Below are 18,138 nucleotides of genomic sequence, written 5' to 3'. Positions count from 1 at the left end.
GACTCTCATCTACCACCAATCCACACATACTGTTGCTGTAGTATGAGTATACAAGTTAGCCAACTTCAAAGTTACTGCATGTATTGCTAGCTGATTTCAATTTTATAATCAATAGGAAGGAGAAAGTCATTGCAGAGGTCAAGCTGCTTTGAAACAAGCCTCCAGAGATTTAAGATTACTTTTCCCCCCACACTGAAACAGTACTAAAACTTCACTAGAAAATACTGCTTCATCTGGGCCCTTTTTCAAGCCTTCATAGGATAATCAAAATGTTCTTAGGTCACTTTGCTGCACTTAGATGAAGAGGTGACTAAGTCGCATCATGAACCTCCTTTGTTCACCACCTGTGTGGTTCTTCACCATGCTCATTTAACTGGTTCTTCATATCTTCAGGGTTTTGAACTAATGAGAAAAAAAGTAGAGAAATCTCTTTAAGAGGCACAAGTGGTAGTTCTTCATACAGAAAGTTCTATCTAGAAAACAGGAGAAATTCTGTAAGGACTGTTAAGTACTGTATTGGACAGTAAAGTTACAGATCCCACACCCCCACAAAGAGTAGCTTCAGTGATGCTATACAGAAAATAGGAGGCACTGTCAACATGAGGGAAAGCTCAAAGAGCAAACAGGAATTAGCTAAGTATATCTGCTACAGGATGCCATACAAAATACCATCTTAAAACTTTCAGCATGTGGTATTTGGGTTAAAACTGGATTTTTTGAGGGGTTTTTACCATTTTCAGTCCCTGCAAGTGCTGCTTGCTTGTCTGTTTCTGATTCAGCTTCATTCTCATCTAAATTGTAATCAACATCCTTGTCCTGGTTCACTGTTTCGTGTTCCTGTTTGTCTGGAAAAAGATTAAAATAAAGTAGTTTTATGCTATATTATAAGGTCATCTGCACAAGAAACAGTGACTGTAACCATCCTCCACAGAATTTGCTTTGTTGTTGCATGAATTGCTGTTCAGAGTAGGTTTTCATACTATTTTTCCTTTTGAACTGTTAAATTTGAGAGCAAATTTGCTGTAAATCTTGTCTAAAGAATTAAGATTAAAGAATCTTTTGAGACTTGGAAAGTGTAATAAAATTCAGTCAACACTCACATGAACAGAAAGAAAAAGCAATTTTAGAATACATTAAATTAAATACATTAAAGGGCAGCCTAAGGAAGAGGAAAACCTGAAACCAATGCTGAAAACTTGACTGTGGTGTTGCTTTTAAATCTATTACCACCATCACCAAAACACCTCAGCTTCCCCCCTACTTTAGTTTGTCCAGCAAGCAGGAAGCTGTGAATATAGCATAAAAAAGGATATTTTTGATGTGCTAACTTGACACAAAAGCATTTTTCTAGAAGATACTTTCTTCAACATTTATTGACTATCTTAAAATTTCTTTAGATAGCTCAGAAGTAAACGGAAACATTATTTCTGATTGCCAAACTGCTACTCCCATTTTTCAGATAATCAGCCCGAAAAAAGTGTAAGAGCAGTAAAGATAGATCAGAGCCTCTGATTCTGAATGTTCTTAATCCAAGACCGCGAGGTAGTAACTGCCTTAGAAACAGGCTTAAAATTTTTCAGCCTTATGTCATCCATGTTCAGACCACATTAAATAAATTTTTATAGTTACAGACCTAAAGGTCTCAAACTTTCATACAAAGCTCCACTTGAAAGAGAGGATGCCCAGAGACTACTGAAGAAGTCTTTCTTCCTTAGGCTCCTTTGGCTACAAGGAACCTGTGCAGTAAGGTATTGTGCTTTTGTTGAACAGTCAAGCCTGGAGAATATCCTGCTAGTCTTTCTAGGTCACAGAAATGCTGACATTTCACGGGCTGCATGGCACAGCTTCTCCTTGCACTAATTGTTGGATCATTTTTTTAACCTAATCTTCCTGCTATTTATTTCTGTTAAAATGGAAGCCATTTAGGTAATTTGTAATTACATCTCCTTGGGGTGCAGCCTGTTTTGGTCAGCATCTTTTTGGAGCAGGTGAAAAACAACACTTCTGCAATGCAGATGAGATTACTTACCCCTGCCAAGTTAGCAGCAGTGTTAACACTCTTAACTTGTAACTCATGATGCTAAGAATGTGTGTACTAGGAAAACATAAACAGCATTTTTTGTGGCCATCAGTTTCTGTTCTGAAGGCTTCCTTCTGATTCCTCTGGGCAACAGGGTCCAACTGAGACCAAGTCCCTCAAGACAGAGAGGTCAGCTTTTGGCACAGCATGGATACTCTGCTGCCCAGTGCCATGGCAACATGTGGTTCAAGGTCACCTGGCAGATGTCAGAAACTGGCACCTTTACAACATCTGATCCATGTTTTTGCAGACTCACAATTATAAACTTCACATATCTGAAGCCTGAGAGTTTTACTTGCGGTAGCTTATTTTGAAATAAGGATAGCCAGCATTTACACACTGACACTAGAAACTGCAGAACTTCAGTGCATAGTAACTCTCCACTCATCAATGCTTTGGATTGTTAACATCTCATCCTTCTTCAATGCATCACAGTCTTATGAAGCCCCAATACCAAAATGTTTGAGGGCTAATTTCCCCGAATGTTTCGTACAGCCAATGGAGAGAGACAGTAATGCTGCTATGGTGATGCAGAGGAACCCAGCCAGGTAGCTCTGTGTGGCAAAGACACCTTCACTTGCAAACTGCAGAAGACTGCTGTGAAGTGACACCTTTCACACAGCACAATGACCTTTATGCAACTTGTACTAAGTGTGACAAGCTGCTGCCACTGTTGCAGAAATCATGCCCTATTCCACACTTATTTCTTTCTCCACTGTGCTAAAAAACAATCAGTGCATGACATGCTACGAACCAGGCTTTCCAGGGGGTGAGTCATCCTGCTTAGCATCATAATTTAGGAGCTGTTCCCTCTCAATTTCCTCACTGGCAGCCTGCTCTGCTGCTGGCTGTAACCTTTCCTGCTCAGCTATATGCTTTTCATCTTCAGGTGGATTTGGCTCCTTTTCTGACTCAAGCAGCGTCTCCCTGTGTTCCGCAGCAGCTTTGAGTGAATCTTGTGGTTTTTTCAGTTGACTAGAAAGCTGCTCCTCTTCTGCCTTAGGCTCCTTTCTTCTGATGTCAGGTAGGCCATCTGTTCTTTCTGAAAACAACAAAAATGAGTCTGAGTGAAAAACACGATGCCTTTCAGTGGTGGCACAAGTTAAAAACCTTTAATAAGTACTGCTTTATATTTCTCGTTCAGTTCTTGTTTTCCCTCTGAAAGAGTATCTTTCAGCCATGTCAGTTCCAAAGATAAAGCGAAGACAACTCATGTATTTCCTACTGAGAACAGCTGAAGGATGATACTACTTCGTTTATAGTCAACAGATTCATGCTTCTACATCCTTAAAAGTTTGGTATGTGTGGTTAAGAAATTGGGCAGGTGAAATATAGAAGTTTAAATTGAAGTTGAAGTGTGCTATATCAGGTTTCTGTGTGTTAAATTTTGTTACCAACAATAAAATGGATTTGGTGTTCAAAAGTAGCTCAGGACAAAGCAGTCACACAGGCAGGTTTGCAAGTAAACCAAGGCTGTTCTTATTTTCAAATATGAAGAGGAAGCACAGGAGTGCTATAATTTTCAGCAGACGTTAACTTCTCTTTTTTTCCTGTGTATCTCTATTTTTGACTAAAAAACCAGGATAACATTTACCCAAGTAAACTATGTAGATGTTGCCTTCAATTGCTAGCTCTCTAAAATGAGAGTTGCATGGTCACAAGTTAAGATAATTTAAGATGCCATGTAAGAAAAATTAAATAGGAAATTGAAATTCTATCATTCAAATGCAAGAAAGACACACAAGGATACATCCATGCAAATTAATAGTTTCTGAGGTTTAATGCAAAAGTAACAGTTAGGTTAAATAACCTGATCTCCTGTGTATCATTCCCCTTACCTGCATTTTGCTCAGTGACTACACATAGGAACCACTTATGTGCATTTGTTTTGAGCCTAACTTTCAGCTATTCTGTAGGGAGGGGTAGGAGGCTATATGTCAAATTTGTTAAGCAAGCAAATTTTAAATGTGCTTGAAAATCATTGCTTCCAAAGTGGGGTATTTTCTCCGTATTAAATGAGGAATTAGGACCCTAGAATTGTAAATATTTGTATTTTCCTTTATGTGCAACTTGTAACTTATGACAAAACTGAAGCGGCAGAAATGTTAGCAATAAAAATGCTTGAGTAGATATTACACTTGTCCACAGCTGAAAAACTGAATAAAGTTCAGACTGCTGGTTTTACTTTTCTCCATCTTAATCTGGTATACAAAAATGTTTTTAAATGTTCCATTAAGATACAACTGCTCTTAACCAGTTTTTAGTAAGACAGGGATTCCCATCTCACCATTAGCCTGCAGCAGGACAGTCTTTCTTACTGTAGGTAGTGCTTTAGGTACATCTTCACTGGGTTTCTGCTGTTCCAAATCAGCCTGCTTGAACTCTCTTTGCTTCACGGCTGGCAGTTGAGTACTGACCTGTAAGGGGAATGGACACAGACAATAACTTATCTATTAACTGCTCCTGGATTTGGAAAGGGAAGTGGAACTTTGATAAGATTTCAGTAGGGGGAAAAATCTTAACATGCATGGAAACATTTGGACTGAAATTTTTATTGGTGATGAAAGTACCACACACTCTTGAATAAGTAGTAATGCTTCTATGTAACAGCACAACACATGTGCAGAATTTAAGATACCTTCTTTCACTGCAGCTAACAATGACATTACTGTTCCTGGTTATTCTCTGAGCATCACAGAACTGTAACACCACATATTTCTCCACTGGTGCCCAACTACTTTGTCAAGGTCAGCAAAGCAAAAATCAGAGGGCATTAACTACTGTTAATGATCTACAGGACAGGAAAACTGAATCTGGGCATTAACAAGACTTCAGTTAAGCAAGCCTGTATGGAACTGATCTATAACTGTTGAATGCAGGATTAAGGAAAAAAAAAAGTAAATTAACCAATTAGACAACAGTACCTGTTTAATGTGATGGAACTTACTCAAGAATGTATTAAATTCTGATACCAGAGTGCTCTCAGCATGTGACCTGCTCAAATATTAAGGCTAAGATTTACACCACCTTGAAGATCTTCCAATTTACCAATTAAAATGCTATGTATGACTTTTACTCATACTGGCACTGGCCTTCCTCATATGTCCGTGGTCTCCCTGTATGACAGCACTGGCGTGTTTGCCAGCCTGAGGCCCCTTCCATCTCCTCCCCATCCTTGGATCTGGTGGTGGGCAGTCCTGTGCTTGGCAATGCCTCCATCAGTGGATCCTCTTATCTACAGCATGGGGAATAGGGAGCTCAGGGATGTCATTAAGAAAGTAAGTCCGTGTATACTTTTTGCTAGTGATAAAATTACTACCTCTCTCCATAAATAACTGCCAGACTATCTGAATCAAGTATTTGCAGGGGTGGGTGGGTTGGTTTGTTTGCATTGAATTTGTTGGTTTTGATGTCACTATTGCTTCTGTCATTGTCATTGATGGTGATTTTCCATAAAATTTTTGCATTTGCCTCACTACATGAGTCATGCACCATGTTTCTGTCACCTCCTACCTTGGTGTTCTGTGGTATGTCTAACACTGCCTCAGAAGGATCTCTCTCATAACATCTCTGTAGTAAAATGGAATCTCCCCAGTGCCTTACTTTCAGCCTGGGCTCTTCCTCTAAAAAGGCCTGAGGAACTCCTGCACTGAAATTCCATTTCCACCGTATGTTCTGGACTGAAAGGTTCAAACCTTTTCAGGTCTCGAATAAGATTCAACTTAGGATTCACCATTAGTTCCTGGTGAAAATGAAAGATGGTCAAGGAACTGAGGGATGTACCAAGGGCTTTCACACAGGTGACACTAAAATCACCCATCCTCTAGGAGGGGAATCTGGAGCTGCCCGTAGAGAATGGTGAGTCTCCAGCTACAGCATATTCCTGGAGTTCAGTGTGTGTCAAAGAGGTTTGGAAAGATAGGGTGGCCATGCTCCACCCAGCACGCAGTTGACCTTGCACCACTGGCTCATATGGCATCCCTTGTAATACCCAGGCCCTTCTCTTCAGGGCCACTGCTCCACCAGTCAGGACTCAGCTTGCCCTGATACATGGCATCATGCTTCCCCCTGGAAGCTGAGGATTCCCTGTGGCCTCTGGTGAAGATCATGGTGACGCAGCTGTTCCCCTGCAGCCCATGGGGGTTAATGGGATGCAGAGATCCACCTGCAGCCCATGGAGGAGATCCACACTGGAGCATGTGGATGTCCAAAACAAGGCTGTGAACCCATAGGAAGCCATGCTGGAGCAGCTCCTGGCAGGGACCTGTGGACTCGTGGAGAAAAAAGACCCATGCTGGAGCAGGTTTGCTGGTAGGACTTGTGATCCTGAAGGGGACCTGTGCTGGAGCAGGCTGTTCCTGAGGAGCTGGACTGTCTGGAAAGTGACCCACATTGGAGCAGTTCATGGAAAACTGTAGCCCATGGAAAGGACTCACACTGGAGAAGTTCATGGAGAGCTGTCTCCCGTGGGAGGGACCTCACACTGGAGCAGGGGAAGGACCCTCCCTGAGAAGCAGCAGAAACATGATGAACTGACCATAACCCTCACTCCCTGTCTCCCTGCAGGGGAGGAGGTAGAGTCAGGAAGGAGGAAGAGTAGGGGAATGTGTTTTTTAGGGTCTGTTTTATTTTCTCATTATCATGCTCTGATCTTGTTAGTAATAAAATCATTTAAATTTCCCCAAGATGAGCCTGTTTTGCCTGTTGACAGTATTTAGTGAGTGATCTCTCTCTGTCTTTATCTCAACTCAGCAGCTTTTCCTTGTATTTCCTCTCCTCTGTCTTTGCAGAGGAGACTGAGAGCAGCTTTGGTAGGTGCCTGGCATCCAGCCAGGGTCAGCCCACTAGAATAAGCAAGAAGCCAGAGTTGTAGCCTGGGATTACTTGGCTGTTTTGAAGAACATCTAAATTCAAAGCCAGGTAGAACAAGACCTTGTTGAGTCAACACCATGAAGGCCAACATCAACAACAATTAATCTAGCATTAACTCTTATGAACACTCCATTTTCTATCTCTGTTTTAACTCTGACCTGTCTATTATGTAAGCACATACATCTTACAAACAGGAATTATTCCAGCTAAAAACACTGGAGAAAAACATGCATATACTTTGTCAGAGTCACCTTGCGGTAATGATAACTAACTGCTTTTGTAAATGAGAAAAGCTGCAATCCTTGGGCACATAAACAACTGAGAAGGTTACAGCCTGACGTACCAAACACTGCCACAGATACTACACAACACAAGCAGACAGAAATTATTTAGGCTGTGGCTACATTACTGGTTAAGTCATCTAACACCATTCCATTTATATGATAAAAGAACAGATAACCTGTCCTGCCTAGCAGATAACCTGCTTTGAGTAAAAATTGGCTGCAGTTATAGAACTTCTTGCAGGAGACAGAAATTGTCCTGCAGAAAGGCTTCAGTCAAACTCCTCAGGTTCCTCCTGAGATGATTTATCTTCCAAACTGGAAATGGTAAAAAAAAAAAAAAGAAAAAATCCACAACCACAAAACAAACCCACACAAAACAAATACATAGAAAAGGAATCTAGTGCAGGTAATTGTAATGAAAATTTGCTGCAAAGCCATACTAAAAATTCAGTTGACCACCACTCTACCATGTTCTGCCCCACATCAACTTTCCAGATAGTCTTTTACACATTGATGTTAAACAAGATATATTTGACAAACAAATGTACCATCTCCAGAGAATGTTTTTTTTTTTTATTATCATTACTTTTTACTTGTTTGACACTGTTGATAAAAATTTTTGACAGAGCTTTAACTTTTATTGTAAGGCATAACAGAGTAGCACTTCCTGCTTCTAATGCTTCATTCACCTTGCAGCTCTCATACAGTGCAGGTTCCCAGGATATAAAGTCACACACTTCAGTAGTTCCCTCTCCCACCATTTTACATAAAGGACTGGACACAGACTGAAACCACTGCCTGAACACCTAGAGGGTCTCTGGGCAGATGTTTCAGCCACTTTCTCCCACCCTTTTTCAGCTATTTGTAAAACTCAGCTTCATTCCTCATTGCTTTATTCACCCTTTCCATTTCTGAAGTCATCAAATTTAGCCTTTTTCTAGCCAGAGAAAAGCATATGTACCACCAAACCCTCACAGCCTTTGCAATGAGAGTTGGCCATCCAGGTAGGGTGGAAAGGCCCCATTGCAATCACATGTAAAAATTGTAACTTCTGTAACAGATGCTCATAGTCCTGAAGAAAGAGCTACTTCTACACTGCAATATCATATTCAAGGCTTGCTGCTCCTCTGAAGTGATTCACAATTTAACCTCATATTTAACATACATCTTCAACACATAAAGCAACTAAGTCCTTTAACTTGGAGTCAAAAGGAGCCGATTTATAACCGAAACTCAGCAGTGTAAATATTCCTTAATAGACTACGCAGCACTTCTGGCATCAATCTCTCAAATTCTGCCCATCTCAGAGAGGCAGTGATTTAAAAATCTCCTGAAGGACCTCTGGCTGTTCTGTTCTTGGAATCACCCCATTTCCCATACAGCAGAAGCATTCAACACATATTGAAGCAGTGCAAAAGTAAATGAGATGGGCTAATGTTAGGTGGAGATATCAGAAAGGTGGTAATAAAAAGAATTACAAAGGAAAACATTCTCTAGAAATTATCCAAAACCATACCTGGTTATATTTTTTTGAATCTTCTGGGAAGTCTTTGTTTTCTTTCATTTGTGGTACACTGCTACCCTTTTTTGTAAGCTCATCTATCTTTTCTTCACATTGTTCTTTGAAGTCTTTCATCTGGTTGATGCACTGCGACCTGGAGAAAACATGAACATGATAGAGTTATCTTCTATCTGCATTCTTCTAAAATGCTCTTTTGTAAAACGATCTTTTTTTTCCCCTATTTTATTATTTCCTTAATTCTACTATCTGGACTTACATTTGTTAACTTAAGTCCTAAGAACAAACTTGTATTTCAGGCAGTCCAAGTACTACTGGAAGAAAATAATTTAAACTGATTTTGTTAGACCACTTGAACAGCTACATTATTTTATTTTTGTCTTTCACTAACCAGTCAAATTCAGTTAAGTAAATTTTGATCCTTGAAGCATTTCTAGTATGATAACAGAAACACGTATTTTGATTTTAGCCAGGAAGAGGAAACATCGAAGCACTAGTTGAAATAAAAAAACAGGTGTAAAGTACTGTTAGCAAACTGAACACCCTTTCTCGATATTCAGCAGGTTCTGCAAGACATAACGAAACATCTGTTACAGAAATGGAGTTTGTCAGTAGCCATTATAAGTTCCCAAAGCAGTATTTCCTAAAGATGCAAGCACTTTATATCTTTGATATACTTTTAATAGGTACACAACGCCATTAACATCCTAACCTTCATGATGGCAGGGAGTCTTCTGTTTGCATTTCTGAGCCTGCCTTTCCCTCACAGCTCCGTAACCTCTAGGTACATCCTGAACTGTTGTGGTTGTTTTCCCTCAAGCTGCCAGGGCAGTGTTTCCCCCTTTTGTGGCTGTGCAAAGTCCATGAGTGGTGTCAATCTGTTTCTCAGGGTAAGGGAACTGCAGTTGGGGTCAGATCACCATTTCTACCTGATTCTCTTCATAACTTGTTCTGTAACCTTCATTTTATATTAAAGGAAGAACAAGACCTAGTGAATAACAAAGCAGGTAAGCATTACCCCATAATACATGTAGAAGGCTTAGAAAATAGACATCATATGAGACCAAGTATGCTTTGATCCCACTCTGAACAGGAACAAGCAGTAGTGGGTTTGAGAGGATCCCAGTGGGAAGTGCATCATGCTGGGAGAAAATGTGGTGAAAAATCATCACCACTGTCAGCACCCACTGCTCTGAAAAGTATTCCCAGGGAACAGTTTTGGCTGGAGACCACGCTGTTTCTCTTCCCTGCTGGTCCTAACAGCAAAGGAGTTTGTTGGGGTTTTTAAACCTTTTCTCCCTTCCCTCTCCTTTGTTTTTCCCACTCAAAAGTAACTCAGTTCTATACATAAAATCAGCTACTGACCCTCAAACACATCTTTCTGCATTCAAAACTTCTCTCAGCATCCTTTGTACAACAGCATGGTCAACATAGTGCAAGCTTCTCCTCCCCATCAGTAAGACAGAACGGGAGTGAATTACTTCTGATTCTGGCTCTGACAGAGTGTTAATGCCCTCAAGTGTAAGGTTCAGCTGGTTCAGACAGGCATGTTCTAGTTTCTCACGCTGCAAATAACCTACTACTAACCCAAAGGAATTCTCAGGACACATGCACACTGCAACAGCAAGTCACTCATTTTTACTGCACTTTCATCCTTCTCCATCCCCGCTTTTCGAAAGCAAAATATCCTTTCTGGAGCACACACCCAGAAAGGAAGAACTGCAGCGTTCAGCTGTGCTATGACCTGGCAATTAAATTACTTTCAGTACCATTTCTCCTTGACTAGACATTATTCTAAAGTCTGATTCTGATAATGCTAATACATGGAAGAGTCATCAAAATAAGCAGAGCTTCCACAGTTGGTGAACCTCAGGGGGAGTAAAACAATATTCTCCTGAGTTATGCATATGTTCACTAATTTCTAGGAAACAAAAGGACATCAGAATTGTCTGCACCTCAGTTTGCAAGCTTGCGAAAGATGCAGTATACAGCCAGTCTGAGTTGGAGATATCACAGGCTTTCACAAATGCTCTTTCACTCCACACTGAACATGAAAATAAAGCTCATTTAACACCTGTGACAAACATTCACCATTTTTAATTCATTATCTCTGACAGAATTTCCTTCTTTTAAAAGGGATTTCTGACTATTTGAATACTCCAGTCATGCATACAACAACTTCAGGAATACAAGGACAGCACTAATTTCTCCACCTCATCCCATCAACATGATGTATTTCAAATGTGCAAAACCAATACTCTCAAATTCAGTCTCTGTGGCTGTTTTCTCCCTCACAAGATTATTACACAGAGATAGTTTGTGTGACAAAGAGCTCACCTGTGTACACACAAAGGAGCCCAAGTAATATCATCATCTCCAACTGCTTCCAGGTCCATCACAGGAGATACCAGCCCACCCAAGGCCACCTCCATGAGCCCAAGGGAGCACAGAGGCACAAAGGTGGTGAGGAGCCTAACTGTGGACTCAAAAGAAGGGAGAGCCTGGACAGACCACCCACACAGCACACTGTGCAGGAGTGGACACTCTCAGGGAAGAGAGACGAGGCTACTGGTGTTGTCTGTGCTTGTGCTTCATGTGTTTCTGTTAACCTGTGTTCTGGTTCTTTCCAGGCTAGGGTTAACTTCTGCAGCAGCCAGGAAGGGCACGCTAGGGCCCTGGGGTTATTCTATACCACCTCACTTCATGTGGAGAGCAGAGACAGGTTTCACACGGTGAGCAATCATTCACCTGTCTTGTACACTCGGTTATTAATATAGTTGTTACTGTTCATTTTCTTACTTCATTGCTGTTTCTTAGTAAATTGTTTTTATCTCAACCCGTGATCTTTACCTTTGTGCCTCCAATTCCCTCCATCCCACCGCAGGGGGAAAGGGTGGGGGAGTGAGTGAGCAGCACGTGGACTGGGGGGTTTGAGTGGAAACACCAGACTGGGGAATACCACTCCTAAACCATGACAACCTGCCCACACACAGACGTGCTCTGTGTGCATGGGAACAGATGTGCAACCTCTCCCCTCCCTGGCTGCTGGATTTGCCAAGCCCTGCATGGCAAACAGAGTACCTTTGTACTGCAGAAGCATGTATCATTCATTCTCTCCTTTTTATCCCTACAAAGAAAAGATTACTTGTGTACTCACACACTTTGACTTGTCAAGTCTGCAAATACCCAACTTTTTACATGTAGCAAAATTTCCAAAGAAGCTGTTACATAACAAACAAAACTCCTAGGAATCAAAATGCATCTGAATATTGAAACACATTCAAAAGATCAATCCAGAGGCTTCTGTTTCTCTCTGGCTGCTGCAGAAGAGAATAGTCAGTGTGCCAGTCAGCCTTTGCTGAAGAAGCCCTACTGTGAGCAGGCAGCAGGTAGGGTATCTTGTGAGGTCAGCTGCTGAGGGAGAAAATGTACTCCTTCTGCACACAACACCAGTTAGCTCACATAGCCCTGCTGATTTCCGTAAGGGAAACACTAAGCTTGCTCAAAAAGAGTGCTTAAAATGAAACTTTGCAACTCAGGTACAAGGAAAAACAATTTTTTTTTTCTTTTAAGTTCACAGATTCTGCTCTTATGCATTCCACATGCACAACTGCTTTTACCACTGCCTTGTACAGCCTAGCATCTGAATGTTTAAAGACAATGATTCACAGTGAGTACAGCTTAAAAGAGACATTTTATTTCTGACACTTTTTTATCACATTTTCAATTACACAAATAATACTCTTCATTTTTGCATTGGCAAAGTGTACTTGATACTTAACGTGTGAAATGTTCACCCACGCAACTCCAAGTCAAAGCACACAGGCAGTTCTAATGCCCAGTCCTGGCAAGGCTTACTAAAGGTGAACAGAAAGGCTACCTGTTGGTTTATTCCTAATGTTGAGAGGAGGAAGGAAGACAGATTAAAAATAACATTTGCAGTCTTTCCAATAATTCTCATTTTCTAGGCCACTGGGTTAAGGTTGTTTGTAAGCATTTAAAATGACAGTGAACATTTTTAACAACAGCAAAGAGGAATGTACATAACCAAATACAATCAAATATCCATTTCTACAACTGCAAGAACACAATGTAAAGTTAGTAATGTAACTCAGTACAACAGTGAAATATTAATGTTCCAACATCCTCCCTAAAGGTGCACAACAAGTAACATTTTAAAAACACATTTATGTAAGTTCCTGCTAGGACTGTGTGAACGCTGCAGGGTACCCAGGCTATAAACGATTTCATGAAAATTTGAGTGCAAAGTTTGTTTTCTTCACTTACATAGTTACATTAAAAGTCTAGAAATAGAAAACAAACATTTAAGTATTATTCAGGAAAGCCAGTGAGGAAAGCATAGCTCCTGAACTGAGATTACTGCCTTTATGGACTGACATGCTGACACTGCAGGAAATTGTGTGCCTGCCTCATGACCACTTGGAGGCAGACCAGCCAGCTCAGTCCCTGTTCAGCCATCACTGGCTGATTTATTCTGCCTGTCTGTGCATCTACCCTGAGGCAAGTAAACACATCTTCAATGCTGTATCATCTTTAGCTCTTCACCGTGAGCCAGCCCTGATCCTGGAGCTATGCCCTCCCAATACAGCCTCCTGTTCAATGAAGAGGAATTCTTTACAGTACCCTACCAGAAGCAGGAATAATGTCAGTGACTTCCTCAACAGAGCTGTATTTAGAAACATTTCACCTACCTTGGGCAACAAACATGACTTTTCAGAAGTCGTACCCACTACATTGCGCTTGTATCACTTCCCTGCACATGTATATCAATCCAGGGCTTCACGGATGCACCTCTCATATGGAGCATGACCATACAGCACATACACACAGCCCATGGATCCATTTATTCTTGCTAATCTCAGACTTAGAAGAAAGATACTGGCAAACAGATCCTCTAACCAGCACAGAACTATCAGCAGGGGTCCATGAGTCTCAGGTCCATCATTTAACTAAACAGCAAAGCAATGGTGCTTAACAATGGTAGTTTACAACAAACACAGAGGGGAAAAAAAGCACCTTCAAAGATGCACAAGCAGCATGGCTTAATAAAAGGCTGGTACAAACTAAAGTTTCCAACTCCCTTCTACTTTTCTGTTAGAAGTTCTAAATTACAAGTCCACCAATACAATCCATCTGAGTCATCATTTTAAATACACACACACACACACATATATATATATATATACACACACACAAATAATCCCTCCCCCAAAAGAGCTCACAACCAACTGGTAATCACCAAGTATCACAAAGCATCAACATTAATCCCTAAGCAAGGGGAAAAAAGCTGCTTCAAGAGGTACTGTAGAATCCAAGTTCTTTGATTGTTTTCTTCAGCTTTTAATTGCAAGTCCTACCAAATCTGGCCAAATAATGGCTGTTGGAAAAATACCTATCACCACAACAATTATATTCTTGATGGAAAATCATTATGAGGACATGCAAACAGCAAATTCTGTTGCTTTTTTTGTATCTATGCACCAGAGGGAAGATTCAATAGGAGGTGAAGGCTATAGGATAAGATTCAATAGGATGTAAGGTCAAGGGAACAAAAAGATTACTGAACAGAAAGAACACAGGAGAAATTCATAGAAATACCAGAAATGTATATTTAGGTTAATGATACTGATACATACTTCAGTTATCCATGCTTTATAATTCAGTGAAAAATTTCAAGAATAAAACATGACTAGGTAATGCAAAAGACATGAGCCTGACCAGTATGGTACCAGAAATCTCCTGAGACTGTGTGTCAGCTTTTACTTTCTCCTTAAAAAATACTTAACAGCACTACAGCTAACACAATAATACTCTGGGTTATAACCAAGTCACCTATAACTCAGGAAGTCATCTTCTATAAAGAATATACTTACAGGTCAAATGAGAACTTCCTCTGGAGGTTAGTCTGATTCTTCTGAAACCAGTAAACATCCTGCTGTAGCTTGCCATATTCTGTCTGTAATGCTTTCAAGTGTTCTGATCAAAAAAGGATTAAAATACATATTAGAACACACCCAAACACACATACCTACATGTACTACAACAGACATATCAGCCAACAAAGTGATAGTAAGCATATTAAATTCATCCATCTGTCATAATGACTATATTTTGCATACATATGTACAGATAACTGTTCAATTCATTCAACAGAGATGTAACAGGATTGGGTAAGAATAACCTTTCAGCCTAATATATCAGCAAAAACAGTGTAACATATATTTTTACCCACTTTTCTTCATAAGGAATATTCTAACTCATTTGCAAACCCTGCTAGGTATAAGCCCAGGAAATCTTTAGGTCTGTGAAACCATAATCAGAACACAGTATGAGACAGCATTCATGTTTATCAGACATCTAAAGACAAGCTTACAATGTTTCCCTGAATAACATGCAATTTACAGCTATCTTCGTCAACAACAGAGGCATCTATGATTTACAGTTTTTGTCCCAATAGAAAGCTCCACGTGAGGGCACCAGAAGGAACCATAACATACTTACTTTTTTATAGGACTTAGGAGACATTCCTCGGACCTCCTGAGTAAATTGCTAACAGTCATTTTGAAGCACCAACATTAGCAGAAATGAATTACATTGCATTTTCTTGTTTAATATGGGAGTTTGTGAATTCCTCTAGTGCTAAAATGTATGACCAAACATCTCAGGGAGGAATGCAAGAGTATGTAGCAAAAGGTAGAATGAAGAAAAAATGTATTAACAATAGGCAGAACCTAGTTTTATTCAATATTACTTTATATCATAAGAGTCAGGAGCGCTACATCAAGCACTACATGGACAAATCCTCCTCTACCAATAAGGCAGATTAGTCTGACACTTCACTGGAACTGTGCAGATGAAGTACTGAAGTCATCATAGCTCCTGCACCAGTCATGACTTGAAGAAAAGCAGCAGAGGACCCCAGAAACATACAAGTCTTAAAAACAAGGGGCTTAAAAAACAATATAAGCGACATACCTCGGAGACTCTGAATCAACCGACCACTTACTGTAATGTTATTCATCAGCATTGCCTGAAAGAAGCAAAACAAAAAACAACATTCTAATTGCAAAGGATCTGTATTACCATTAATATTACAAACACCTACGAAAGCACTTGTCAAAACACCTTTTCCTTGTGAAGTGCTGTGTTAGAGTCAAACACAAAAACTTTCAGCTGCTCTAGAAATTTACTATTGCAAACAAACATTCATTTTAACCTACAATTCTCAGTAAGAGAGATGGGGGGGAGATATCACTGCACAAATGAAGAGAGGAGGAATTTAAAGATACTAAAATTCCTTCAACACACCTGCATTCAGGCATGCAAGGATGAGCTACGAAAGTAGTAATCGTGGAGCATAAAGGAACTCTGATTTCTCATAGGACAGGCAAATCAAAATTTAATGTTTTCACTGGTTTATTGAGGAAAGGAAGCTAATGCTTCAATGGAAATGCCAAGTTGTGCTAACACATGAACAAGGTAGTCAGGGCATACAGCACCGGTCATTATCAGAAACTGTTAATGAACTAGAAAAATCAGCATGGCATGGCAGTCTTACCTTCCTACAGTTTGTCCTGAGTTTTTTGTTTGTTTTGTGTTACTTAGTTTTTGTCTAGGGTTTTTTTTTTTTTGTTGGTTGTTCGGTTGGGTTTTTTTCTTAAAATGAAACTCCCAAATACCAGGACCACTTATGTGACAGTGAAACAGACAAGTGTTAAAAGTTTTGTACATTAGGACAATAATAACTGCGATTAGCTGAAGCGAAAAAAATTATTTGCCATGTCAAAAAAGGTTCTTAGAATCACAGCATGGGGGGAAAAAACATGCCTTAGTCTTTCACACTTGCATATAAATCATTCTTTTGGCAATGCCACACCTACCTCCCTGAATGTGTGGGCAGGAGTTCAGGAAAAAATAGTAACAAAAATCTAGTTAGCTATTTAACTTGAGCAGGATATACTGTTTAATGACTTACAAGACAGTGCTGCAGCACTACCCAACCACCAATAACACCAGGCTTTCTCTTCCTCTGCCTGTCATTCAAGTGTTAACTAATCTTCACCTCATGGCTGTGAATTAAGCAAACATTTTCTTTTGGGTTTTTATGCAGGTCAAGAACGCAAACTACTGGAAAGCATCAGTAGGCACATGCCAATACTCAGTTCTACAAAGAAACTCACATTTTTAAATGTCATTCAGCCCACAAAACCACCCATACCTATGATCCCCAGGGGTAAGAATTCAGCTTTTGGAAAATCGCTACATCACCATATCAAAATCTGATGTTCTGTGACAGAGTAACTCTGCAACATAGAACCAGCTTGTTGTATCTGTAAACCTATCTTGCACAGAAGCCCTTGTGACTACGACAGAGAAAAAAAAAATCAGTCTTCTCGTTGAAGATGATGCTGTGGACAGCAGATCTTCAGAAACCAAAAATCAAGTCACACTTCCACCAGCAGTGAAGCAAAAAACATGCTCCAACTGTACAGCAACTTTTTTTATGACAACTTCCAGAGATTTTATTATTATTCACCACAGAACATGTATATACAAGTCATACTCCACTTAATAAACACCAAGCTAAAGTTACCGTTTAAAAAAACCCAAAACATAATGCAGAAATACGTGTGAAGAAGCTTTCAGATAAATTATGTCAAAGCCTATGTTTTGAGCCCATACTCTCTAAATTGGAGAGACATGGATTTGATGGGTGGATCACTCAGTGGATAAAGAACTGGGTGGATGGTCACATGCAGAGAGTTGTGGTCAGCAGCTCATTGTCCACATGGAGACCAGTGATGAGTGGTGTCCCTAAGGGGTCAGTGCTGGGGCCCATACTGTTCCATATCTTTGTGGTGACATGGACAGTGGGATTGAGTGTACTCTCAGCAAATTCACTGATGACACCAAGCTGTGTGGGGCAGTTGACACACTGGAGGGAAGGGATGTGCCATCCAGAGGGACCTTGACAGGCTGGGGAGGTGAGCCAACGCAAACCTCATCAAATTTAACAAAATGAAGGTCCTACATCTGGGCCATGGCAATCCCAGGCACACCTACAGGTTGGGTGGGGAAGTAATTGAGACTAGCAATGAGGAGAAAGACTTGGGAGTGGCAGTGGATGAGAAGCTCACCATGAGCTGCAGTGTGCACTAGCAGCCCAGAAAGCCAATGGAATCCTGGGCTGCATCAAAGGGAGTGTGGGCAGCAGGTCAAAAGAGGTGATTCTTCCCCTCTACTCTGCTCTCATGAGACCCCACCTGGAATACTGTGTGCAGTTCTCGTGTCCTCAGCATAAGGACATGGAGCAAGTCCAGAGGAGGCCTCAAAGTTGGTAAGAGGACTGGAGCACCTCCCCT

General features: G+C 40.5%; 1 protein-coding gene across 1 annotated transcript in view; it reads right to left on the bottom strand.

Annotated features, from left to right (window-relative positions):
- Positions 1 to 337: 337 nt before the first annotated feature.
- Positions 338 to 18,138, bottom strand: part of GOLM1 (golgi membrane protein 1) — a 28,409-nt gene continuing 10,608 nt past the window's right edge. The window contains exons 3-9 of the mRNA XM_009074301.1: positions 15,752 to 15,806; positions 14,650 to 14,752; positions 8,753 to 8,891; positions 4,368 to 4,497; positions 2,835 to 3,122; positions 732 to 845; positions 338 to 402 (exon numbers count right to left, since the gene is read on the bottom strand). Of these exons, the coding sequence (XP_009072549.1) occupies positions 338 to 402; positions 732 to 845; positions 2,835 to 3,122; positions 4,368 to 4,497; positions 8,753 to 8,891; positions 14,650 to 14,752; positions 15,752 to 15,806 (894 nt within the window). The remainder of the gene's footprint in view (positions 403 to 731; positions 846 to 2,834; positions 3,123 to 4,367; positions 4,498 to 8,752; positions 8,892 to 14,649; positions 14,753 to 15,751; positions 15,807 to 18,138) is intronic.

The sequence above is a fragment of the Acanthisitta chloris genome, unplaced genomic scaffold, assembly GCF_000695815.1.
Source record: "Acanthisitta chloris isolate BGI_N310 unplaced genomic scaffold, ASM69581v1 scaffold5015, whole genome shotgun sequence".
NCBI classification, from domain to species: Eukaryota; Metazoa; Chordata; class Aves; order Passeriformes; family Acanthisittidae; genus Acanthisitta; species Acanthisitta chloris.
The sequence above is the reverse complement of the archived record's forward strand: the minus strand, read 5'-3'. Positions and strand labels throughout refer to the sequence as shown.